Source organism: Sus scrofa, chromosome 2 (assembly GCF_000003025.6).
Source record: "Sus scrofa isolate TJ Tabasco breed Duroc chromosome 2, Sscrofa11.1, whole genome shotgun sequence".
Taxonomy (NCBI): domain Eukaryota; kingdom Metazoa; phylum Chordata; class Mammalia; order Artiodactyla; family Suidae; genus Sus; species Sus scrofa.
Window position 1 is genome coordinate 7,142,465 of NC_010444.4, and position 24,845 is coordinate 7,167,309.

Sequence of the window (24,845 nt, forward strand, 5' to 3'; positions counted from 1 at the left end):
TTCTTTTTCGGCCAACCCCACGGCATACGGAAGTTCCTGGGCCAGGGATCCAATCTGAGCAGGAGCTTCGCCTTGCATCACAGGCTGCAGCAACACCAGATCTTTAACACTGTGCCCGGGATCCAACTGGTGCCTCCATAGAGAGGAGCCAGATCATTAACCCACTGCGCCACAGCGGGAACTTCCAGAATCTCATTATTATTTCTTCTTTTTTAGCATACAGAATTTCTGGGCCAGGGATCAGATCTGAGAGGCACTGGATCCTTAAGCCACTGTGCCAGGCCAGGGATCAAACCTGTCCCAGCACTCCAGAGATGCTGCTGATCCCGTTGTGCCACAGCAGAAATTCCCAAAATCTTATTTTTAGATATTTAAATTTCATATAATTTTTCCCTGTCACAATATTATTGATTTTTTTCAACTATTTAACAAAATGGTAAAAACCATTCTAGCAGCGGGCCACATTTGGTTGCAGGCCACAGTTTACAGACCCCAGTTCTAGATGTATAAGCAGATCGTTTTGGAACCAGAGCTGCTGCTCACATGTCAAGAGAGAAACAGGCAGGATGAGAAGTGTGAGTCCCTGATTCCAAGGTGGCAAGAGTAGTCAAGGAACTGAGAATTCATTATTTTTCTCATTCTTGGTCCCATTACACACAGAAATGGCCTCTGGAGTTACAAGACCAGAAGATCAGACCAGGCACCAGAAGAGAAGAGGGTGGCTGGCAGTGCTGGAGCTAGAGTCTTAGGAAAGAGTCCACTCCCTTCTCAGGGGGGGAGCTGGGACAGATGCAGGTGCAGGATTTCCTCTGCCCGCTTCAGGTACTCAGCCGCCTTCTTCTTCACACCCTCCCGGCGGGCAGGTGACGGGTCGCCTGTGAAGACAGAATGGCTCAGCAGAGGTACCTGGGTTCAGAACCCCTGGTCTAGCCCCTTACAGTTCATAGGGCATCATCATGTGTCTTTTCCTGCTCCCTGGGAGTCAGATATATTGTCCCCATTTGACAAAAAAGAAAACAGAGGCCACAAGAGGTAAAGAAATGGCCCAAAGTGATAGAGCTGGTCAGTAAGGAGCAATTTTGGTCCTTGATCTGCTTTTCACTTTCCTTTCCTTTCACCGAACCACTGGGGAGCCCAGGCCTGACCCTCCACCGTCCAGTCCTGCTCACCAGGAACTCCCTGAAGCAGGATGTGCACGCCGTCCCGGTAGCCCTGCAGAGCTGCAGGGTAGGCGCCTGCCCTCTCATCCCGTAGGGCCTGGGTGATGAGCTTGGTGGCTTGGTTCAGGTAGGCAGGGGTGGGCCCTCCTTCCTCGTCCTCTTCCTCCTCCTGCCCTCCTGGCTCCCAGGGTTCCTGGTCCAGCCTTTCGGATTCTGCTTCCAACGCTGCCAGCTCGCCTAGGTGGGTAGGACTGGGGCCTGCACCTTCTGCAATGAGAGATGGAGGACGCAGGCCTGACTGGCCTTCCTTTTCCCAGGGCCAACTGCCCACCCTCAGACCTCTCTTGCCCATCAGGGTACCAACCTGTCCTGGATTTCCTAGTGCCTGAGCAACCCAAAAGCCACTTTGCCCACAGCAAACTTGTGCATGATCTATTTGGCTGGTGGAATTCATATACTTTTGTAAAAACAGCCTTACCTTCCTAATTTTTTATTTTGAGGTATAGTTGACTTATATATTACATAAGTTTCAGGTGTACAACAGAACCTAATTCTTTCTTTCTTTTTTTGGTCTTTTTGCCTTTTCTAGGGCCGCTCCCGTGGCATGTGGAGGTTCTCAGGCTAGGGGTCTAATTGGAGCTGTAGCCGCCGGCCTACACCACAGCCACAGCAACCCAGATCTGAGCCGTGTCTGTGACCTACACCACAGTTAACGGAACACCAGATCCTTAATCCACTGAGCGAGGCCAGGGATTGAACCCACAACCTCATGGTTCCTAGTCGGATTCGTTAACCACTGTGCCATGACAGGAACTCTCTAACTCTTTCTTTAGGTACACATTAATGTTAGTTTGCAAGCTCTGGGTCGGTGGTTCTCCTTCCCTCCTGACCATAATGGACCTACAAATCCAAGAATTTCTTCCACAAAGTTTAACTGAAGGATGCTAGAGTCACTATGGCAGGCCAAGGGTAGACATGTGCCAAGCCTTGGAATCTTCGAATAATGGATTCAGAGAATCTCAAGGCCTTTTTAAGGTCTTGGAATTTCAGCTGAAGCTCCAAATGTGAAGACAGTGGGTGGCAGGTATTCGCACATTCCAGAGAGAAGGGCTCATTATATCTCCTACAACTGGCAAAGAGAGGCTCAAAGATCCTGCCTGCAGCTTACAGGAAAGAAGGCTAGAAATACAGTGAATCTCTGATGAAAAGGCTTTTTTTAAAATTTTTTATTTTTTGGGCCATACCCTCGACATATGGAGGTTCCCAGGCTAGGGGTCCAATTGGAGATGTAGTCGCCGGCCTATGCCAGAGCCACAGCAACGCAGGATCCGAGCCACATCTGAGACCTACACCACAGCTCACAGCAATGCCAGATCCTTAATCCACTGAGTGAGGCTAGGGATCGAACCTGCAACCTCATGGTTCCTAGTTGGATTCACTTCCACTGCGCCATTATGGGAACTCCCCGAAAAGGCTTTTGAAGGGAAGGTGGAGGTACAGGAACCACCACTGCACACCACTGGCCTGGAGAGGGAAGGGTGGACCTCTCTGCAACCCCATCCAAGTGACCCCATGTGGAGACCAGGGGCCTCCTACAGGAAGGGAAGGTGACATTTTACTTCTCAGGTGGAACTACCGGCCTCCTGTATTGCAGAAGATGGAAGAGGTCTTGGGACACCTTAGCACTTGGTATGTGTGATGGAGAGAGATGAGTGGCGGCTCTTCGCCTGGAGAATTCTGATGGCGAAAGGCTTGCTGGAGGCGCCCACAATGTGCGGCACGTTTTTTCCTGGGCCGAGGGACGGTCTTGTGGGAGCTGCCTTGGAGGAGTCGGGACAGGCTCCTGCCCAAGCATCTGTGCCCTGGGCACCCCAGGGGGCTTGGCTGGAGCAAGGCGGAGGATCTGGATGCCTGCCTCTCAGTGGCGGGGTTCCTCAGCCGCAGCAACACCATTCCTGCTCGCCTTTCCCCTCCAACCCCCTCCTTCCCTTTGTGGGGGTGGGGAGCAGCGGAAGAAGAATACAGGACACTCTTCACACCCTTGTCACCAAGGCCAGGGGCCAGGCCACCAGTCAGGCCTGAGCTGGTGGGGGAGTGAGGCTCAAAACTGGATGGGAGGGAGCTCCTGTCATGGTGCAGTGGTTAACGAATCTGACTAGGAACCATGAGGTTGCGGGTTCGATCCCTGGCCTCGCTCAGTGGGTTAAGGATCTGGTGTTGCCCTGAGTTGTGGTGTAGGTCGCAGACGCAGCTCGGATCTGGTGTTGCTGTGTCTGTGGCCTAGGCTGGTGGCTACAGCTCCGACTGGACCCTGAGCCTGGGAACCTCCATGTGCCACAGGTGCAGACCTAAAAAGACAAGACAAAAAAAAGAAAAAAAAAGACTGCCAAGGAATCCCAAATGAACCCGTTTCATGATGATCCTGAAATGCGATCAGCCACTTCCCTACCCCAGTAACAGGATAAACTCAGGGAACTTTATAATGAAAAGATCCAGTGCCTCAGAGCCTGCGATTGTCAACTCCCTGATGTGACAAGGAGCTTAGGACCCGGGTCTCCGTGGGGGGCCTTCCCTCTCCGGTGCCCCCACATGCCAGCAGCTGCTCCAGGGGCCTCCTCTGCTGTCCTCTGAGTCCATACCTCACCCACCTCCCCTTGACCGGCAGGCCTCTTCCGCCTTGAGGATCTACAGCCAGACCCCGAAACCAGCCAGGAAAGCCCCACTGCTGGCTTCCAGCAAAGGAACTCAAACCCTCCCAGGGCAGTGCGACCCCTGCTGGTTCCAGAGCTTTCTGAGGGAGAAGATCCCACGGAGGGAGGAAGTGGCTCACCACCTCCATGGCTGCTGGTTGTACGGAGCATCCAGCACGGCGACCCCAGCCCCGGGAAGGGGGGACTGCCTCTAATTCTCATCAAGGCTGCCATTCGCCCACAGGGGGGTGCCTTTCTCGGCTTTCCACAGGCACCGCACAGGCCAGCTGGCAGCCATGCCTGCCTCAGCACCCCCTGCCCCTAAGGCCCTCCTGCCCAGCTGCCCCCCTCATCCCCAACCCCAACTGTCCCAAGGTGTTACCTTCCTTGGAGAAGGGGTCGAAGAGGGCAAGCTCAGCCTCGGTGAGGGGGCCTCGGGCAGGGGAACCAGACGTGTCCTCGGTGCTCCCACAGTTAAAGAGGAGATCCAGGGCCTCCTGGGCAGGGCTGGATGGTGGGGGGTCCACTGAGGAATAGATCATTGCGGACATTCATGCCTGCCTTTATTATTTGCCAGCTTTCAAAATGTAATGACCCTCTCACTGAATCCTTGGAGCAACCAGGCGCATGGACAGGCCCATTCTTAGGGTTTCTGCCCATTTTACGGATTAAGAAACTAGAACCCACGAACCCAACTAGTACCCATGAGGATGCAGGTTCGATCCCTGGCCTTACACAGTGGGTGAAGGATCTAGCCTTGCCGCGAGCTGTGGGGTAGGTCCTAGAAACGGCTGGGATCTGGCGTGGCTGTGGCTGCGGCATAGGCCTGCAGCTACTGCTCCGATTCAACCCCTAGCCTGGGAGCCTCCATATGCCGTGGGTGCGGACCTAAAAAAGAAAGACAAAGAAACTAGAGCCCAGAGAAGGAAAATGGAGTTCTCCCCTCCCCCTTTCCCCGTCCCCACACTCTGGGCCCTCTGGGCCGCTTCCCACCCCCACCCCATGTACCTGGCCCCTCCAACTCCTCCAGGCCCCTCCTCTCTGCAGGGAGAGGCTGGGGCAGCCAGGACTCGTGAGGCTGCACCCGAGGCTCATCAGGGGGTGGTGTGGGGATCAGAGGGGGTGGCAGGATGTGCAGGTCCCTGGACGTCTCAGAGGGCCGTGTCACCTCTCCACCCTGCGGGAGAGAAAGACCAGCCAGGGGGAGTCACAGGGTGCAGCTTATGGGCAGGGAAGCTTCCCAGGTGCCCGGGGCCGGGGAAGAGCAGGTACACGTACCCGGAAGAACTCCTTGAGCTGGGGGCTGTTGTTGAGCGCGGGGATGTGCACAGTGAAGCGAAGCAGGTCCTCGGCCCCCTTTCGCCGCTCCTCGATCACTGAGGCTTCAAACCGGCCTGCACCCACCAGACACGGGGCAGGGAGAGCACGGTGACTCACCAGGGCTTCCGGCCCCCGGGGCCTGAGAGGATCTGAGCAGCCCACGCCCCCTCCCCATTCTCCCAGCAATCTTCCTTGGCTCTGCCCCAGGGTGGGGTTCTTGCAAGGAGGGACCAAGCTCCCCATTCGCCCATTTACCAGACATTTATTGAGCATCTACTATGTGCTAGGTTTAGAAGGTGAAAGAGAGAGGCAAGGTCTCTGCCCTGATGGATATATCACATCCTAGACAGGAGGAAGCAGGCAACCAATAAGAAACAAATCATTTCAAATGGTTCTGATGTAGCAGGGCGGCAAGTAAAATTCAGAGAGGGGAAGTGACTTGCCCAAGGTCACACAGCAAGTAGCCCATTTTCACAGTTTCACTGTTCTGTTTCAGGTATCACTCGGAGTTTTGTTTTTAGCTGTACCCCTGGAATGTGGAAGTTTCCAGGCCAGGGATCAAATCCAGGCTGCTGCAGTGACACACTGGATCCTTACCCTGATGCACCACAGGAGAACTCCCCATGCAGACAGAGTCAGTTAACTCTGGGCTAGTTATTATGCTGCCAGGGGGAGGGGACTGCTGTTTGCTCCACTGCTTGGCATATCCTGCCAGCAATGACCTTTCACCTTGCTACGAAAGAACATCTCCTGTGAGTCTAGAGACCCAAGGAAGAGATCAGCCCTGTTCACCAGAAATAGAATCTGAAAATTTACAATTTCCTAGTAGCTACATTTCACTTTATTTTTTATTTTTTTCTAGTAGCTACATTTTAAAAAAGTAAAATTAGGTTAATTTTAATTATATATTCTCTTTAACCCAATATGTTCAAAGTTTTTTTTTTTTTTTTTTTTTGGATGCACCCATAGCATATGGAGCTTCCCAGGCTAGGGGTGACACTGGAGCTGTAGCGACCACCCAACGCCACATCCACGGCAATTTGAGATCCAAGCCGCATCTGCAACCTGCACCACAGCTCACAGCAACTTGGGATCCTTAACCCACTGAGCAAGGCCAGGGATCAAACCAGCATCCTCTTGGATGCTAGTGGGATTTGTTTCCATTGCACCACAATGGGAACTCTCTGTCCAAAGTGTTCTCATTTGAACATGAAATCAATATGCAAATTAGCGATAGTTTGCATTCTCTTTTTTGGGGGAGTGGGGCTCACTCTCAGCAAGTGGAAGTTCTCAGGCTAGGGGTCAAATCGGAGCTGCAGCTGCCGGCCTACGCCACAGCTACGGCCACGGCCACGTGGGATCCAAGCCGTGTCTGCAACCTACACCGCAGCTCATGGCAACGCTGGATCTTTTACCCACTGATCGAGGCCAGGGATCGAACCCATGTCCTTGTGAGTAGGAGTCAGGTTCGTTACCACCGAGCCATGATGGGAACTCCTGCCGTCTTCTTTCAGTGTGAATTCGGCCCTTACAGAACATCTCGGTTTAGACGAACCACCTTTCTCGTGCTTCTCAGCCACGTGTGGTTCGTGGCCACTGTGTCTGGACAGCATAGGTCTAGAGGAAACTTTGCCACTTACAGGTCGAGCCCCTTCATCTCTGAGCCCGTATCCTCTCCTTGGACATGGAGCCCGTGAGGACAGAAATGGCAAAGGGTTTGGCACATGATAGGGGCAAGGCTCACAGCAGTTTCTCCATCTGTAAAATGAGGCCACCTCTACAGGCCCATCCAGCTGTCTGAAACATGGCACAACCAGGAGTGTCGGGCCCCCTCTCTCCAGTCCGCACCAGCAGGGGTCTCCTTTGGCCAACGCTCCCTCCTCCCTCCGTCTTTGGCTTGAATGCCTGGGTCGAGGCTCACCAAACACCTGGGCGCGGGGGAAGGCAGGGAACTCCTCTAGGCGGCGGAAGAGGTTGCGGTGGGTGTAGGCCAGGTCCCCATGCAGCTTCCGAAAGTCGCTGTACCGCTTCCAGACCACCACCTAAGAGGGACAGGTGTCCTGACCGGGCGGAGCAAGGGTGGGATTCGGCCTTTCCCACCCCAGCCCTGGGCTCTGTGTGCCTTATGGTGACACACCCAGCGTCAGGGAGGAAGGTGGGCTGCTTGCCTGGCAGAGCGACCCCCTGTTTCTTTACCGTTTCCAGATCTGGAATTGGGAAAAGGTCCCCTCCTCCCAGGAGCCTCACCTCTTTGACATCTTCCGGGTCCCTCTTTGAGATGAACTGAGGAAAAAAGGCAAGAACCAGGTGAGACCAGAGACAGACACCTGACACCCCATCACCTGTAAAAGCACAGGATGCCCTGGCTACCGCCCAGCCCCCTTCAGAGGGGCAGACCCTTTGACCGCAGGTATCAAGGTGTTCTGGCTTTGGAGTTCCCATGGTGGCGCAGTGGTTAACGAATCCGACTAGGAACCATGAGGTTTCGGGATCGATCCCTGGCCTTCCTCAGTGGGTTAAGGATCCGGCGTTGCCGTGAGCTGTGGTGCAGGTTGCAGATGCGGCTCGGATCCTGCGTTGCTGTGGCTCTGGTGTAGGCCGATGGCTACAGCTCCGACTGGACCCCTAGCCTGGGAACCTCCGTATGCCGCAGGAAGCAGCCCTCGAAAAGGCAAAAAGACAAAAAAAAAGGTGTTCTGGCTTTAAGGCTCTGAGCTTTTTTTTGACTTGAATATAATTTTATTTTAATTAGTGTCTCAAATGCACATCGTTTTATTTATTTATTTTATTTTAATTTTTTTGTCTTTTGTCTTTTCAGGGCCGCACTTGCAGCATATGGAGGTTCCCAGGCGAGGGGTCCAATCAGAGCTACAGCTGCCAGCCTCCGCCACAGCCACAGCAACACCAGATCTGAACCACGTCTGCGGCCTACACCCCAGCTCATGGCAACGCTGGATCCTTAACCCACTGAGCGAGGCCAGGGATTGAACCTGCAACCTCATGGTTCCTAATCGGATTCATTTCTGCTGTGCCATAAGGGGATCGCCATCAAATGCACATAGTTTTAAAAATCACATGAAGGGCTCTGAGCTTTAAACTTTGAGCAGTTTTTCCTCCATGCACCTCAGTTTCTTCATCTGTCAAAGGGTTACCAACCTGGCTCCCTGGACTCTGTAATCAATAGAAATTGATGAAGCCAGACGAGGAATTCAGGCAAGGCTGAATGCGGACCCATTTGCACCACCAGGGAGTGAAAACAAGTAACAGACACCCTTACTCGTGTTGCTCTCCCAGGAGGGCTGGCCGGTCCCTTAAATGGGATGAGGGTGGGGGCGGATTAGCAGAGGCGGCTGGAGGGGGGGCTTAGGTAGTCTGTCCACCCCCTTGTGGTGCTGTGTGTCCAGGGATCATGCTCAGGAACCCGCTGATTTTGCTCCTGGCACTTGGTTTGCGGCTTTTGTGTATCTTACTGTTCATGGCTGCCTCGACTGTGCATGCATGCAGTTATCCGTAGCCCCTACAAGCTTCTTTGCGTTCTCTGTCGAGGTGCAAATGCAAGCTCTTTAGTAAAGTTCCAGCCTCTCTCAAAATGGGAAGGTCCTTAAAGGTCTGTCTAGAGCCTCAGCCCTACCTTTTTTTTTTTTTTTGCTTTTTTTAGGGCCGCACCTGCGACACATGGAGATTCCCAGGCTAGGGGTCAAATTGGAGCTACAGCTGCCGGCCTACATCAGAGCCTCAACAACTCGGGATCCGAGCCGCATCTGCGACCTACACCACAGCTCATGGTAACACCAGATCCCCAACCCACTGAGCGAGGCCAGGGATCAAACCCAAAGCCTCATGCACGAGTCGGATTTGTTGCCGCTGCGCCATGAAGGGAGCTCCTCAGCCCAACTTTTATCTCAGTTCCTTCCAAGGGCCAAGTTCCTGCATCTCCTTCTGAAACCAAAGAACCCCAAGTTCTCTAAAGAATGAGTTTCTGTCCCAGGAGCCACCCCTTCCTTAAAGGAGGAAGCCTCGGTGGGCGAACACTCCTGGACACAGAAGAAACTGTCACTGGGGTTGGGACTCCTGAGTAGACTAGTGTCTGAGGTGGAAGATTCCATTTTCATTATATGCTCCTAACAGTTAAAAAATAACATCTTACAGCTCAAAGTAACTTTCACAGTTTTCACAACAACTCCTGTTCAGTATCTTAGATCCCAGGGAGGCAGACGCGATTAACAAGTCCTTTTAAAAGATGAGGAAATAGGAGTTTCCATTGCGGCACAGTGGGCTAAGAACCCGACTGCAGCGGCTCCAGGCAAGGGGCAGCGCAGGGAGTTAAGGATCTGGTGCTGCTGCACCTGCGGCCTAGATCGCAGCTGTGGCTCAATCCCTGACCAGGAAACTTGCACATGTCATGGGTGTGGCCAAAAAAAAAAAAAAATACCCCAAAACAAAACCTGATTAAATGGAAGCTCAGATGAGGGATGTGACCTGTCAGGGGGACTCCTACCCCTGAAACCCTGGCCTTTGCTGTTCACAACAGACTTCCCTAAAATAATATTGGTTAAAAAAAAACTATATTTAAAAACCAATGAGGGAAGTTCCCATTGTGGCTCGGCAGGTAACCAGCCCGACTAGTATCCGTGAGGATTCGGGTTCGATCCCTGCTCAGTGGGTTGGGGATCTGGCGTTGCCATAAGCTGTGGTGTAGGTCGAAGACGAGGCTCGGATCCCATGTTTCTGTTGCTGTGGCTGTGGTGTAGGCCTCCAGCTGCAGCTCTGATTCAACCCTAGCCTGGGAACTTCCATATGTCGTGGGTGAGGCCCTAAAAAGCAAAAAACAGAAAAACAATAAAACTCTGAGGGAGTTCCCTGGTGGCCTAGTGGGTTAAGGATCTAATGTTGTCACCGCTGTGATTCAGGTTTGATCCCTGGCCAGGGAACTTCTGCATGCCATGAGCATGGCCAAAAACCAACCAACCAACCAAACAAAAAACCCATTAAGGAATATATCCCTGACAAATGACTCCTACTCAGAATATAAAGAACTCCTACAAATCAATATTAAAAAGACAAACAACTGAACTTTACAAAATGGATAAAATACCTCAACAGGCACCTCCAACCAAAGAAGATTTTGAATGGCCAAAAAGATTTTGAAAATATACTCAACTTCAAAATTGTCACCAAAGTAATACTCCAGTGAAATATTACACACCCACCAAAAATGGTTAAAATTAAAGATGCTGGAGTTCCCACTGTAGGTCAGTGGGTTAAGAACCCAACTAGTATCCCTGAGGATGTGGGTTCAGTTCCTGGCCTCAATCAGTGGGTTTAAGGATCGAGCATTGCCATGAGCTATGGGCATAGATTGCAGATCTGGTGTTGCTGTGGCTGTGGCATTGCTGTGGCTGTGGTACAGGCTGGCAGCTGCAGCTCTGATTCAACCCCTGGCCAGAAACTTCCATATGCTGCAGATGCAGCTGTAAAAAGATCCCCCTCCCCCCCGCCAAAATGTTGATGATACCAGGTGCTGCTGAGAATGGGAATATAAAATGTTACAACTATTTTGGAAAACTGGCAATTATTGGGAAAGCTACACATATGCTCATCAAATGACCCAGCAATTCCCAGGGACTATCTTTTTTTCAATTCTTATTTATTTACTTATTATTGACGTAGTTGATTTACAATGCAAACACGTACATACATTTTCTTTTTCAGATTCTTTTCCATTATAGTTTATCACAAGATTATACAGTTCCTTGTGCTATATAGTAAGACCTTGTTGATTATCTATTTTATATATAATAGTTTGTATCTGCTAATCCCAAATTCCTAATTTATTACCCACCCTCCCCCTTTGGTAACCATAAATTTGTTTACTCTGAGTCCATTTTTGTTTTGTAAATAAGTTCACTTGCATCATTTTTTAGATTCCACATATAAGTGGTATCATATAACATTTGTCTTGGACTTTTTATTTGCATTTTTTAGGCATGAGAAAGACATAAAAGATTTGGGGAAAGCTCTTTTTTTTTTTTTTTTTTTTTTTTTCTTTTTGTCTTTTGTTGTTGTTGCTATTTCTTGGGCCGCTCCCGCGGCATATGGAGGTTCCCAGGCTAGGGGTTGAATCGGAGCTGTAGCCACCGGCCTACGCCAGAGCCACAGCAACGCGGGATCCGAGCCGCGTCTGCGACCTACACCACAGCTCACGGCAACTCCGGATCCTTAACCCACTGAGCAAGGGCAGGGACCGAACCCGCAACTTCATGGTTCCTAGTCGGATTCGTTAACCACTGCGCCACGATGGGAACTCCGGGAAAGCTCATTTTAAACATCTAGGATAGGATTCTGCATTTAAACCACTTTGAGGAACATTTAGGATAGAATTCTGCATTTAAACCACTTTCATGGCTCAGTGGTTAATGAATCCGACTAGGAACCCTGAGGTTGCAGGTTCGATGTGGCTGTGGTGTAGGTCGGCAGCTCCATCTCCAATTCGACCCCTAGCCTGGGAACCTCCATATGCCTCAGGAGCGGCCCTAGAAAAGGCAAAAAGACAAAACAACAACAAAAAACCCACTTTGAAAGTCTTTACGTTTTTGCTTCACTTTAATAGTTACTAATGCATCAGTTTAACCAGCCTACTGCAAAATTGTGAAAGTATATTAAAAAAATTTACAGTGAAAAATCTTTCCCAATTAGGTTTTGTATATGGCTCTACAGATATCGTTATATTGTTGCTATTTTAAATTTTCATGATTTCTTCCATGTCTCTCTATAATATATTTATAACGTTGGCACTGCTTCGTATGTCAACTTTAGTCTGTATATACTGACTTCTCGTTATGACTGTGAAGAGGAGACTTACTCCTTAATTTCTTTTGAACTGTATGAGCTTTTAGTCCTACACAAGCATTATTTTTTGAAAAATTAAAAGTAATTCAACTCCTTAGAGGGCTTTTATGTAAATATCAAACAAACCAATAGACAGAACTTACTCCAAGAGATTGGAGAACTAACCAATATTTGGGTTGAGCCAGAGTTTTCATATTAACTTAAAGAAATTAAGTTTGATTGCCAGACGCCGAGCGTAGGGAGTGGGCACCCACACCTCACCGGCTGGGTACTGCTGTCACGCCCTTTTAAGAGGGCAGCGCCCTTCTATGGCCCCACTCCTAGACGGCTAAAGAAGTAAACGAAGGCTCTTACCGCCACCGTCTCTTAAAGGGGAAATTCATTTCCAGCGTCTAAAATGGGAGCTTGCAGCAGCGTCTCGCCTTAAGGTAAAACACGGCCCCCTCTTGTTAAAAGGGTAAAAGTCCCCGCTGGGCCCCATCTCACCTGCGCGGTGACTTTGTACTCGGTGTAGCCCTTGGGGTGGGTCCGGGGGTCGGAGACTGTGTAGTGCCGCAGGAAGTCGTCCTTCGCCTGGCGGGACATGGCAAACGAGCTGGAGCGGAGCTGCCCGCCGCCCTCCGCCTCCTCCGCGCCGCCCCCGCCCCTCCAGGTCAGTCTCCACGAGCCAACGCCTCTCCTGGGCTTGCGCCCTTCATCCTTTTGCCCAGGGACCTGGTCGCAAGTGACAGTGCAGTTCTCGGCCGGGGCGCTCGGCCAAGGGAGCGTCTAAAAAGTTCTCGGTTGTTGGTGAAGCATGAACGAGACAATTTGAGAGTAAGCATTAGGATGGGTGGATAACTAGGTTTTGCCTAGACATGAGCCTACCCCATGTGAGCTGTAAACCCTCATCGCAGTCTCTCTAAATGACTTATTTCATCCATCCACCTGACTTTTACTGTATTCAATATATGCCAGACAGTGTCAAATTATTTCTCCCTCCCTAGGATTCACGAAATTCATGTTTTCTGGAAGGAGGGGGGGGGTGTTGAAACGATGGTGTCATGGGCTCTTACTGTCTGCATGAGTTTCCCTTAGCCCATGAGTTTCCCTTAGCCCATGAGTTTCCCTTGAGCCTCAGTTTCTCATCTCTAGAATGGGGAGGTTTATAATAGAATCTACTGCAGCAGATGTTTCTTTATCCTTTGGTGGCCTGTCCGGCATTCACCGCTGCCTCCTGCTGTTAGCATCTTAGCACCAGATCTTTGTTTGGAGGTGGTTCACTGGTGTGTGCAGCCCGTGGGCCTGGTAGCCCAGAATCCAAAGGTGGAGGCTGCTTTCCTTATCCCAGGTCCCAGGGCAGGGTGGTGGGCTCTCTCCTGAAGCCTTAAATCTTGAGTGAGGGACAGAATGCATGGCAAGGGGATTGAATTGTTCCCTGAGTACAGTGTTGGCTGTAGGTTTGGCTGTCCAGCCTTTTGGAGCACTCTGTTTTACAAGCCTAGATATCTGACTTCCATCAAGATGCTATGAGTTCCCAGTGTCCTTCCTCGAAAGGTTCTTTCTTTCTTCTTTTCTTTTTTTTTTTGCTTTTTTTTTTTTTTTTTGCTTTTTAGGGCCACACCCACAACATATGGAGGTTCCCAGGCTAGGGGTTGAATTGGAGCTATAGCTGCAGGCCTACATCACAGCCACAGCCACAGCAATGCCAGATGTGAGCTGTGTCTGCAACCTACACCACAGCTCACGGCAACGCTGGATCCTTAACCCACTGAGCGAGGCCAGGGATTGAACCCACAACCTCATGGCTCCTAGTCAGATTTGTTTCCGCCGCACCATGACGGGAACTCCCGGAGAAAATTTCTTTCTGTGGAAAGCAGTCGTAATTTGTATCTGGCAAACCATGCAAGACCCTGCCTGATGCTACCACCCCCAGGCTGTGAAGCTTAAATGAGGGAGCATGGGTACAGCGCTCATGGCCACTCTCTTTACTGGAACTCAGATGAGTGGGTGCTGTAACTCCAGAAAGAAACACAATGCAAACTCCCAAGTCAGACTCTTAAGATCATGGAAACAAGTTAGTTCTTTCTTTCTTCTTTTCTTTTTTTCCTTTTTTTTTTTTTTTTTTTTGCTTTTTAGGGCCACACCCACAACATATGGAGGTTCCCAGGCTAGGGGTCCAATCAGAGCTACATCTGCCTGCCTACGCCACAGCCACAGCAACACTGCATCCAAGCCGCCTCTGCGACCTACACCACTGCTCACAGCAACGCCAGATCCTTAACCCACTGAGCGAGACCAGGGATCAAACCTGCATCCTCATGGATGCTAGTCAGGTTCATTAAGCACTGAGCCACGACAGGGACTCCAGGGCAGGTGGTTCTATAGTTCCGCACTGGAAAGCTTATGTTCTAAGTTTGTCCGCTCAACACCTCCCTTCTTCCACCCTAACAGAGCCCAAATTTTGCATAGGCCCCTCCCCTTCAGGAAAGGGTCCTGGTTTAAGAGTAAATTGGTCATTCTTCCTCTTTTCCCTTGAGAAAACTGCCCTTCCCTCATAGACACATTAGGCTCCTTGCACCTGGCATTGAGTTTCGAGAAAAGAAACAAAAACTAAAACCAGCAGGGTTTAGTGGCTAAGCGTGCTGGGTCCAAATCCTGGGCCCTTGCTTCCTAGCTGAATAGGGTTTTTTTGTTTTTGTCTTTTTAGGGCCTACCTGTGGCATACAGAAGTTCCCAGGCTAGGGGTCCGATCAGAGCTGTAGCCCCTGGCCTACACCACAGCCACAGCCACGGCAGATCTGAGTTGCGTCTGTGACCTACATACACCACAGTTCACGGCAATGCATGGATCCTTAACCCAGTGAGGCCAGGGATGGAACCTGTGTCTCGTGGATGCTTGTCGGGTTCATTACCATTGAGCCACAGTGGGAACGCCCTAGGTGGATAGTTTTGGGTAAGTCACGTCTCCTCCCGGAGGCTCAGTTGCTTTATGAATGGGGACACTGAGAATCTGTCCTGTTTGGGGCTGTTCTTCAGTGTGATGGCAAGTGACAAATCTTCAGAGGGAACCCTGCAGAGAAAGCACCACTGGCAGGACCACAGCAGGGGGCCCTGTGAAAACTTCCATCTGCTCTGCCACCTGGATGGGGGTCCTGGGGTCCCCCTGGTTCCCATGCTCTCCCAGTCTGGTTCCTGCTTCAGAAATGCCCTTGAGCCTTGAGGGAAGGCCCCTTCGCAGCTCTGCTCTTCGTTAGCTTGCTCTACTTGATGCCTGCTCCTCCTTCCTGCATCGGAGTCCGTCCCCCCCGCTCCCCGCCTCCCTGCTCCCCCCTCACCCCGTCTCCCAGCAGCCCTGTCCTGCACTTTTCTAACTCTCTGCAGTCCCTTTCATACAGCGAGTTCACCTCGGACTGCAATTACCTTTTCTGTCCTCTGCTGGCCAATGAACTCCAGGCGGTCTCTAGGGTTGTTGAATCAACAAATGACTCAGCCAGGAATGGGGGCGAGGAACACTTTATTCTCACAGCTGAGCAAAAGACGAGGCCCACAGCCTTGACAGCAGCAGACGCAGCCCCCTCCCAGCCCCAGCCCTCTCTTCTTGGTATAGTTGCTGCTGCCGCAGGCCAAGTTAGGAGCCAGGGTGACAGCCAGGGCGGGAGCCGGCTGGCCCCGGAGCAGCAGTGGGCAGCAGTAGCAGCAGCAGGTTATGGAGTGGGGCAGGGGTGTTAGTGGGGCTGGCTGACTCCCATGCCCGCGTGGATGGTGCCTGGCGAGGGCCTGGTGGGGGCGCCTGGACCGTGAGGTGAGGGGGCATCTGGAGTGGCTCAGTCGGCCATGAAGATGCGGCTGGAGATGTCATCCAGGAGCCAGTCGATGCCAGGCAACAGGTTCTCCCCGGTGACGGCACTGCAGCCCTGGATGCACCAGTGGTGGCTGCGGATGGAGTCCAGCTCCAGGGCCTAGAAGGGAGGAAGGTGACAGAGGGCCCCGGTGTCCACAGGGCCCGACCCCCCTCAGCCCCTTTCCCCTCCTGGCCCAGGGGAAATCCACACCTCCCTCCAGGGCCTGCTGTGGGAGGCTTCCCCTGGCCCCTGGTGAAGATGTGTCACACACACCCCCGCACCCCGCTTCCGCTCCACCGTCCAGAGCACCTGAGCTCTCTGTACACGACAGCCAGACCAGCACGGCAACAAGGGCTCCCGATGTGGTGCTCTGGGCCCTACAGTATCCTCTCACCCATTCCCCCCCAAGGCCCCATGAGCCAGGGATTGTACTGGCCATTTTACTGAGGAGGAAACTTCAGAGAGGTTAAGCAACCTCCTAAAGTCACACAGCTAGTAAGTGGCAGAACCCAGTTTCTAACCCCACTCTTTCTCGTTCTAGCCTTCCAGTCTACAATCAGACTTAAGATGCACTCTGACAATGGGAGGTCCCAAGAAGGAACACGTGCTGCCAAATACTAACCAGGAGAATTTGGGAGGGGCCGAGAGAAGGAAGGAGGTGACCAACCTCCCAGGATCCTTGGCGCTGGAATCCATCTTGGCTGAGGGATGCATGTGCCACCAGAAAAGGACCCCAGCTCAGACCAAATTATGGGCCAAACAAGATGACTGGCCAGAGACAACCCAGACACTAACCTCATTACCATAAAACCTGAGGCTTTGAGCCACATGGCAGCAAATCCGATTCCCTTACCCTACTGTTCTCTGCCCAGGGAGCCTCTTCCCAATAAAGCTTTTTGCTTTGTCAAAAAAAAAAAAAAAAAAAAAGAGTTCCCATCCTGGTTCAGTGGCAACGAATCTGACTAGCATCCATGAGGATGCAGGTTCAATCTCTGGCCTCGCTCAGTGGGTTAAGGATCTGGTGTCACTATGAGCTGTGGTGTAGGTCGAAGGCTCGGCTCAGATCCTGAGTAGCTGTGGCTGTGGTGTAGACCAGCGGCTACAGCTCTGATTCGACCCCTAGCCTGGGAAAACTCCATATGCCACGGGTGCGGCCCTAAAAAGACAAAATATAAAAATAAAAAACAAATAGGAGTTCCCGTTGTGGCTCAGTGGTTAACAAATCTGACTAGGAGCCATGAGGTTGCGGGTTCGATCCCTGCCCTTGCTCAGTGGGTTAAGGATCTGGCGTTGCCGTGAGCTGTGGTGTAGGTTGCAGAGGTGGCTTGGATCGTGCGTTGCTGTGGTTGTGGCATAGGCCGGCGGCTACAGCTCCGATTAGACCCCTAGCCTGGGAACCTCCATATGCCGCAGAAGCAAAAAAAAAAAAAAAAGACAAAAATAAAAAACAAATAAAAGTGACTCAAAGACATTTAAAAAAAGTAAAGAGAGAGAGTTAAGATACAATCTGGAGTCACACCGGCCTGTGTTTAAATCCTGGCTTGTCTGCTTACCCTGTGACCCTGGGCCAGTTACCTTTCTAAGCCTGCCTCACTGTGTGTAGAATGATGTAATAGTTCCTACCTTGTGAGGTTGCTGTGCGAACTAAATGAGTTAATCCGTGCACAGCCTAGCACGTGGAAGCTACTGTTCCCTTGTGGAATAATCTATTTTCAGGTCTGCCTGCCCCTGGGCTGTGGGCTCAACTCTCTTACTAATCACTGACTCCCCAATACCCTGAGTAGGTCCTGCCACACGGCACGGCTAATACATGCTTATTCATTTATTTACTTATTTACTTATTGGCTGCACCTGTGGCATGTGGAAGTTCTCAGGACAGGGATCGAACCCACCCTCGCCATACCCATAACCAGAGTCACATCAGTGACAACGCTTGATCCTCAACCTGCTGAGCTGCCGGGGAACTCCCAACAAATGCTTCTTAAATTAACAAGGAAATGCATGCCCCTTCCTTCCTCCAAGGCCTGCACTCACCTCGCGAATCGCCTTAGAGGACAGTGCTCCGGGCAGGTCCTGCTTGTTGGCAAAGATGAGGAGGGTGGCACCAGCCAGGCGCTGGGGAAAGAGAAATAGAGGGGTGTGTGTGTGGGGGGGCTTCAGAGGGCAGCCTGGCCCCTCCACTGTTCACCCAGGGCAAGGTCCCATAGCAGTGGGAAAGACACAGGCGGGGTGGGGGTGGGGGAGATGGCCTTTGTGTCCAGCCATTTACGGGGTGGAGGGAGCCCCAGGCTGGGCTAGGCCCTTGGTTCCAGCCCAGTCACCACCCAGTGGGCACTGCTCTCCTCCGAGCCTCAGACCCTCTTCTGTAAACAGGGAGGGGGTGACGGACAGACGCTCCAGAGCCCTCCAGGTCTAGCCTGCTCCGCTCTGATGACCTGAGGTGCATGAAGAATGCGACTGTCCCAGGGGCTCTGGGGTCTGTTGGAAATGACCTTCCCTCTTCCAAGTTCACACAGCTCTCCAAACGGTCCCATTACCCTGACAAGCCTCACTCTCTGCCTGTGATTCCAGTTATTTCCATATGTGTTTGGACTGGGAGTCCCTCCACATGGGTGGTGGATACAGCCTTAAAAAGAGCCTCGAGGAGTTGCCATTGTGGCTCAGTGGGTTAAGAACCCGACTAGGATCCATGAGGATGCGCGTTAGATCCCTGGCCTCCCGCAGTGGGTGAAGGATCCGGGGTTGCTGCAAGCTGTGGCATCAGTCGAGAAGGCGCCTCGGATCCTGCGTGGCGTAGGCTGGCAACTGCAACGCTGATTCGACCCCTAGCCTGGGAACTTCCATATGCTGCAGGTGTAGCCAGAAGAAAAAAAAAAAAAAAAGAAAAGAAAAGAAAAAGGGCCTCGGGGTCCCTGAGCATTGGACAGCCAGGATCTCACTGGACCTGCTCAACACCCGTTTAGGCCTGGGGTCCCTGCATGACTACAGACAGCTCTCTCATGTACTCTTAAAAGTGTCCTGGTTTTTAACTAAATGCAGTGTAGGAAACTGGATCAAACCTGAAACAGAGAAAGGACATTAGTGGGAAAACTGGTGAAATCCTAATAAAACCTAGAATTCAGTTAGTAGTAACTTACCAATGTTAATTTCTTAGATTTTGTTTGTTGTTGCTTTTTTTTTTTTTTTTTGTCTTTTTAGGGCCGCACCCGTGGCATACGGAGGTTCCCAGGCTAGGGGATCTAATTGGACCTGTAGCCGCCTGCTTACACCACAGCCACAGCAGTGCCAGATCCAAGCTGCGTCTGTGACCTGCACCACAACTCACGGCAACGCCAGAGCCTTAACCCACTGAGTGGGGCCAGGGATCAAACCTGCAACCTCATGGTTCCTAGTCAGATTTTCGTTTCCGCTGCACCACGACAGGAACACCTAATTTCTTAGTTTTGACAAAGGCATGGTGGTCCCGGAAGATGTTAAATTCCATGGTAAATGAAGGGGAGCTGGCTGAAGGATATATGGGGTGTCTCTTCACTATCTTTACAACTTTTCTGTACATCTAAAATCTTATTTAAAGAAGAGCATTTTGGGGAGTTCCAATTGTGGCTCAGTGGTTAACGAACCCAACTTGTATCCATGAGGATATGGGTTTGATCCCTGGCCTTGTTCAGTGGATTAAGGATCCAGCGTTGCCACAAGCTGTGGTGTAGGTTGAAGACTCAGCTCAGATCTGGCGTGGCTGTGGCTGTGGTGTAGGCCAGCAGCTGCCGCTCTGATGCAACCCCTAGCAGAACTTCCATATGCCTCAGGTGCAGCCCTAAAAAGAAAAAGAAAAAGAAAGAAAGAAAGCCCCTAAATTATTGTCTTTTTTTTTTTTTTTTTTTGGTCTTTTTGCCATTTCTTGGGCCACTCCCGCGGCATATGGAGGTTCCCAGGCTAGGGGTCGAATCGGAGCTATAGCCGCCAGCCTACGCCAGAGCCACAGCAACGCAAGATCTGAGCCTCGTCTGTGACCTACACCACAGCTCATGGCAACGCCGAATCCTTAACCCACTGAGCGAGGCCAGGGATCGAACCGGCAACCTCATGGTTCCTAGTCAGATTCGTTAACCACTGCGCTACAATAGGAACTCCGAAAGCCCCTAAATTATTAAAAAAAAAAAAATAAAGAACATGTGGCCCAGTCAATAGATTTTAAGATCACCATCATTATAATGCCCATCTTAGACAGGAGGCAGTGGAGGTTCAGAGACGTGCCCACCTCGAGGTCACACAGCAGAGTCCGACTCCTGAGCCAGGCTCCACTGCCTCCCCAAGCTTGACACACTGGCCTCAAGTCATCCTCCCTAAAGCCCAATTCAAGGCATAGAAACTGCAGCTCAGGGTGTTGAAGCAGTGACACTGCAGGATGTGAACCTGTGTCTCAGTCCCCAGCGTGTCCCGCCCATGCCCAGTGGGCCTCCGTGGACCACGTGTACAGCTTGTCTCTGCCTCCCCAAGGGTGCTGGACACATGGTGAGGCCTCAGAGAAGGAATAGATCCCACCCTGGGTGTCCCTCTGGGTCTACGGACCCCACAAGGAATCTGCCCAAAGTACTGGGCCCCAGTCACTGGGGGAAGCCCGGCTCCCCGGGCTCGGCCAGGCGTCCTGCCCACCTCCTCCACCAGCAGGCTCTGGAGCTCCCGCTGACAGTCCTGCATGCGCTGGCGGTCGGCGCTGTCCACCACCCAGATGAGGCCGTCGGTGCTCTCGAAGTAGTTCCGCCAGTAGGACCGCAGGGACTTCTGGCCGCCCACATCCCAGATGTTCAGCTTGAATCTGGACAGGGAGCGGGTGGCTGGAGGGTCAGCCTGGCCCCTCGCCTGCCCGCCCGCCCGCCCTGCCCGCCTGCAGGGGCCCCGCTCACCCTCGGTGCTCCAGGGTCTTGATGTTAAAGCCCAGCGTCGGGGAGATGGTGTCAATGTCTTCCCCGTTGAACTTCTTGAGGATGGTTGTTTTGCCAGCATTGTCCAGGCCGCTGGGGCGCAGCAGGTTAAGGAGAAGTCCCCGGGCTCTGCAGGGTGGTGACATCATCGCAGTGCCCTCTTGGGGGACAAATCATTTCCCACCACATGTCAAAATCAGCGGAGGACCTGCCAGCGCCGCATGATACACGTGAAAAGTATCAAGAAATATGTTCTCATCATCTCCTGACCAGAGGCTCCTGAACTCATCCCACGATGCTTGCTGCAAACCTACTCGGTGCCAGAACACCCCTGGTGCTGGCGCGGGGGAGGGGGGAGGGCAGAGTCACAGTCCCCACCCTGTGCAGTCTACACTCCAGGGCAAGACAGTGGGCAGAGTGCAAGCGAGACACAAGGCATTGCCGGCCCCAGTGAGAGGCTTTCGGAGAGGCCACCGAGGAGCTTCCTTTAGCTCAACACCAGGGCAGGCCTCTCTCACCATCTTGAGCTGAAGCCCAAACTCCAAGGGAGCAGCTGTTGGAAGGACTCAGGGAGGGGCATTCTAGGCAGAGGGAATAGCAAGAGCATGGATCTGGAGGCAGCCACCCTCCCCTTCCTGTTTCTGGAATATTCCAAACCCTTGGGTGCTGGGTGTACAAACAAGTGGGTAAGTTCACCAGCTGGAGAAAACCCCCCTCCTCTTTCCTTCTACCACTTAAGGGGCCCTGCAGCTGGGAGGGGCGGTGAGAGAACCTCTCCTGAGACCCAGCCTGGGTCCCTGATCCTTGGCAGCTGATTGTCCCCCCACCCCAACCAGCTTCCATTGTCCCTTCTCTGCAGGCTCATTCCCCTCAGCTGCCAAGCTGGTGTCTCTCCCACTTAGAAGTGAAAAACAGCCTCTCTTGACCCCTCCTTTCTTACTTTTTCCTTGATTTCCTTCCCCATTTGGGGGGCGGGGGGCAGGACTGCACCTGCAGCATGCAGAAGTTCCTGAGCCAGGGATGGAACCCAAGCTACAGCAGTGACAACGCCAAGTTCTTAACCGCTGGGCTACCAGGGAACTCCTACGTCGTGCCCTTTATAGCAGATCTCCTAAAGCTGCTGTCCATACTCCCCACTCCAATTTCAGTCCTCATGCTCTTTCTTTTGTTTTTTGTTTTTTGTCTTTTTGCTATTTCTTGGGCCGCTCCCGCGGCATATGGAGATTCCCAGGCTAGGGGTCCAGTCGGAGCTGTAGCCATCGGCCTACACCAGAGCCACAGCAACACGGGATCCGAGCCACGTCTGCAACCTACACCACAGCTCAGGCAACGCCGGATCCTTAACCCACTGAGCAAGGGCAGGGAGCGAACCTGCAACCTCATGGTTCCTAGTCGGATTCGTTAACCACTGCGCCACGACGGGAACTCCATCATGCTCTTTCTTGAACCCATGAGATTTCTGTTCCCACTGCTTCCCTGAAACTGCTCTTACTGAGGTCAGTCCTCTGAGAGGCCCTGTCGTTCTTTACTAGCTGGGCGGTCCTCAGCCCTCTTCCTCCTGCTCCAGCAGCAGCGCTGACAGAGTGGCCAGTTCCTTCCTCCCCTCGCCTGGTTCTCCCATCTCCCCGGTCATTCCTCCTCCTTCCCCTCCTCCTCGCCCTGACCTCCTGCTCTGCGCAGGCCTAGGCCCCCTTCTCTGTCCACACTCCCTGACTCGGCAATCTCATCCAGGACCAGGCTTCAAACAGCATCTTTACGCTGAGGACTCCCAAGCTCATACATCCCACCCAGCTGCTCCCCTGGATATGGGTCCCTACATCCAGCTGCCTCGCTGCCATCTCTAGGATGTCCCAGAGGCTTCCCACATGGCCAAAACTCAGCTCTCACCTTCCCCTGAATATGTTCCCCAGCCCCTCCAACATCTCATTCTGCTGATGGTGCAGGAAACCCAGGAGTCACACTTGACTCTTCTCACACTCATGTCCAATCCAGCAGCAGTTCCTGCTGGCCTGACTCTCAGCATGTCCCCCCAACTTCCGTCACCTCACCGCTTCCCAGCTACCATCCTAGCTCACCTGTGTTACGGCAGGGGCCTAACTAGTCTTACATCTCACCTCCTCTCTGCACTTTTTTTTTTTTTTTTTTTGGTCTTTTTTAGGGCTGCATCTGTGGCACATGGACATTGCCAGGCTAGGGGTCAAAGTGGAGCTACAGCTGCCGGCCTACACCACAGCCATAGCAACACAGCATCTGAGCCGCGTCTGCGACCTATACCACAGCTCATGCAACGCTGGATCCTTAACTCACTGAGCGAGGTCAGGGATGGAACCTGAGTCCTCATGGATACTAGTCGGGTTCCTTACCACTCTGCCACCACAGGAACTCCCTCTCTGCACTTCTTTTAAAGGAAAAGTCCAGAACCAAAAGGCCCCAGGTGAGGTGCCTCTTCCATTGGACCTGACCTTCCAGGGCTCATTCTTTTCAGCCACACCGCCTTCCCAGACAGTCCTCTGAACACCCCGGCTGAGTTCCTCCCTGGAGGCCGTTCCACGTGCTGTTCCCTTTCCTTAAACAATTTCCCCAGACATCTACGTGGTGCCTCCCTCACCGCCCTGCCTTTCCTCAACTAGTACCTTCTCAGTATGGCCCTCTTTGACTACCTTATTTAAACTGCCTTAATTGCCACACATTATATATTTTACCTATTTTGTTAGCTAACATCTTTCTCCTTTCTCCCCTCAGCCTTACACAGAGCATCCTTAAAGATACGGGTATTTTTGTTTGTTTGTTTTGCTGTTTTATCCCAGCCCCCAGAACAGTGCCTGGTCCACAGCAGGCGCTCAAAAAACGTCTACTGGATGAGTGAATTCCCTGTGCCTTTCTCAGAGTTCGTCAAAACAGACGTGACGTGAAGATTCAAGTTATTTGCGCACATAAATGTCTTCTCTCCCCTGCTAAGGGGAGCTTGGGGGTCCAGATCTTATTGTCCAGCTCTTGGACCACAGCCTCTCCGGGGATAGGGGGCTGGCAAAGAGGAGTGATGCCTGCCAGTGGGACTCAGAAGGTCAGCAGGGCTCTCGGGCCTACAAGCTGTCCGATGTGGTGACACCGGCCGGGAGGCAACCAAGCGCTGGACCCAGCGGCAAAATTACCCGCAGAGTCCATATCCACCTGCCACCTGCGCCCAGTGCTGAGGGCGGGGCCCACACGCCCCCGGGATTCCGACCTTGAGGGCGCGGCCGGGGCCTGGCACCCTTTGACAGGGGGAGGAGGCGGTCAGGACCGGGGAGAACGGCGGCCCAACGCACGGGCCAGACCGACGGGTGGTAGCGTTCGAGTCACCTCCGGGCCTCACCTCCCCCTACACTGGGACATCAGGCCCGGCCGCTGCGCCTTTACTCCCATACCTTTGGCCTTGGGAAGAAGTCCCCCCCCCGCCCTGAGCCGGTGGTACGGCCTCCTCCCGGCCCCCTGCCAAAAGCGATGGTAGGGCCCACGTGAGTGACGCAGAAGGGCAGTTGGTACGGGCCAGCCGGCCGCACATCCCGCTCCCGGCAGGGGGCGCCTGAAACCGCCCGCCCGGTGGGAGCCCCCCCAGCATCCCGCTACCCTCGCGGCTCCGGCGCCGGGGAGGATACAGCATTAGCAGTCGCAGCTCTCGCTCTTTCTGCTTCATCTTCTTCAGAATGGTCAGAAGCCCCATGTCCCAGTAGCCCCCTCCCAGCCGCTGTTTCTTCCTAGTCCCGGGACCCCTTTCCCTGCTCCTATTGGCTATCAAGCCCATCGACAGCACAGCCTATTGGCTGGCTTCTCGCTTGGTCCCGCCCTCGCCCCACGTGACCGCGAAGCCGCCCGGCGGCGCTGCGTTGGATGGTCCCTCTAGCGGTACTGGGGGGCTTCTGCGCGGCAACCTGCGTTAACCCTTCGCATTCCGAGCGACTGGGTGACGAGAGCACTGCCATTCTTTTCCTTCCAGGACCCAAAGTCCAAAGATAATGGTAGAGAACGGAAACCTCAAGTTCCTGGGTTGTGTTTTGGCTGCATAGGGAGTTGGAGTTCCGACTCCTGAGAGCCCCAAGG

At 52.7% G+C, this 24,845-nt stretch overlaps 2 protein-coding genes and 1 long non-coding RNA gene across 4 annotated transcripts; 1 reads left to right on the forward strand and 2 right to left on the reverse strand.

The window, feature by feature from the left end:
- SNX15 (sorting nexin 15) lies at positions 608-12,739 on the reverse strand. The gene is made up of 8 exons (XM_003122547.4): positions 12,506-12,739; positions 7,418-7,453; positions 7,092-7,212; positions 5,129-5,244; positions 4,859-5,027; positions 4,233-4,376; positions 1,170-1,427; positions 608-875 (listed from the first exon to the last, which is right to left on the reverse strand). Exons 1-8 carry the CDS (start codon positions 12,602-12,604, stop codon positions 769-771), a joined length of 1,050 nt encoding a protein of 349 aa, XP_003122595.1. The 5' UTR covers positions 12,605-12,739; the 3' UTR covers positions 608-768.
- Positions 11,657-16,770, forward strand: LOC106509313. Its single transcript, XR_001306735.2, has 2 exons — positions 11,657-12,447; positions 16,385-16,770. It is a non-coding gene; the product is annotated as an uncharacterized LOC106509313 (long non-coding RNA).
- ARL2 (ADP ribosylation factor like GTPase 2) lies at positions 15,499-24,560 on the reverse strand. 2 transcript variants are annotated; one of them, XM_003122549.5, is made up of 5 exons: positions 24,404-24,560; positions 20,748-20,858; positions 20,497-20,659; positions 17,878-17,958; positions 15,499-15,960 (listed from the first exon to the last, which is right to left on the reverse strand). In XM_003122549.5, the coding sequence occupies exons 1-5, from the start codon at positions 24,547-24,549 to the stop codon at positions 15,826-15,828; spliced, it is 636 nt and encodes a 211-aa protein (XP_003122597.4). In that variant the 5' UTR covers positions 24,550-24,560; the 3' UTR covers positions 15,499-15,825. The 2 variants fall into 2 exon arrangements, with proteins under 2 accessions (XP_003122597.4, XP_013849576.1); XM_013994122.2 differs by having other exon boundaries at positions 20,748-20,925; positions 24,375-24,533.

What these genes read in the sequence shown, in the direction of transcription:
- SNX15 (XM_003122547.4), bottom strand. Translation starts at nt 12,604, where the DNA reads ATGTCCCGCCAGGCGAAGGACGACTTCCTGCGGCACTACACAGTCTCC. An exon ending in CCCCCGCGCCCAGGTGTTTG is followed by an intron (nt 5,245 to 7,091) that starts GTGAGCCTCGAC and finishes TGGTGGGTGCAG; the next exon opens with GCCGGTTTGAAGCCTCAGTG. An exon ending in CGACCCCTTCTCCAAGGAAG is followed by an intron (nt 1,428 to 4,232) that starts GTAACACCTTGG and finishes CTCTCATTGCAG; the next exon opens with AAGGTGCAGGCCCCAGTCCT.
- ARL2 (XM_013994122.2), bottom strand. Translation starts at nt 24,468, where the DNA reads ATGGGGCTTCTGACCATTCTGAAGAAGATGAAGCAGAAAGAGCGAGAG. An exon ending in AGAGCCTGCTGGTGGAGGAG is followed by an intron (nt 17,959 to 20,496) that starts GTGGGCAGGACG and finishes CTCTTTCCCCAG; the next exon opens with CGCCTGGCTGGTGCCACCCT. An exon ending in CCTCTAAGGCGATTCGCGAG is followed by an intron (nt 15,961 to 17,877) that starts GTGAGTGCAGGC and finishes CCTCCCTTCTAG; the next exon opens with GCCCTGGAGCTGGACTCCAT.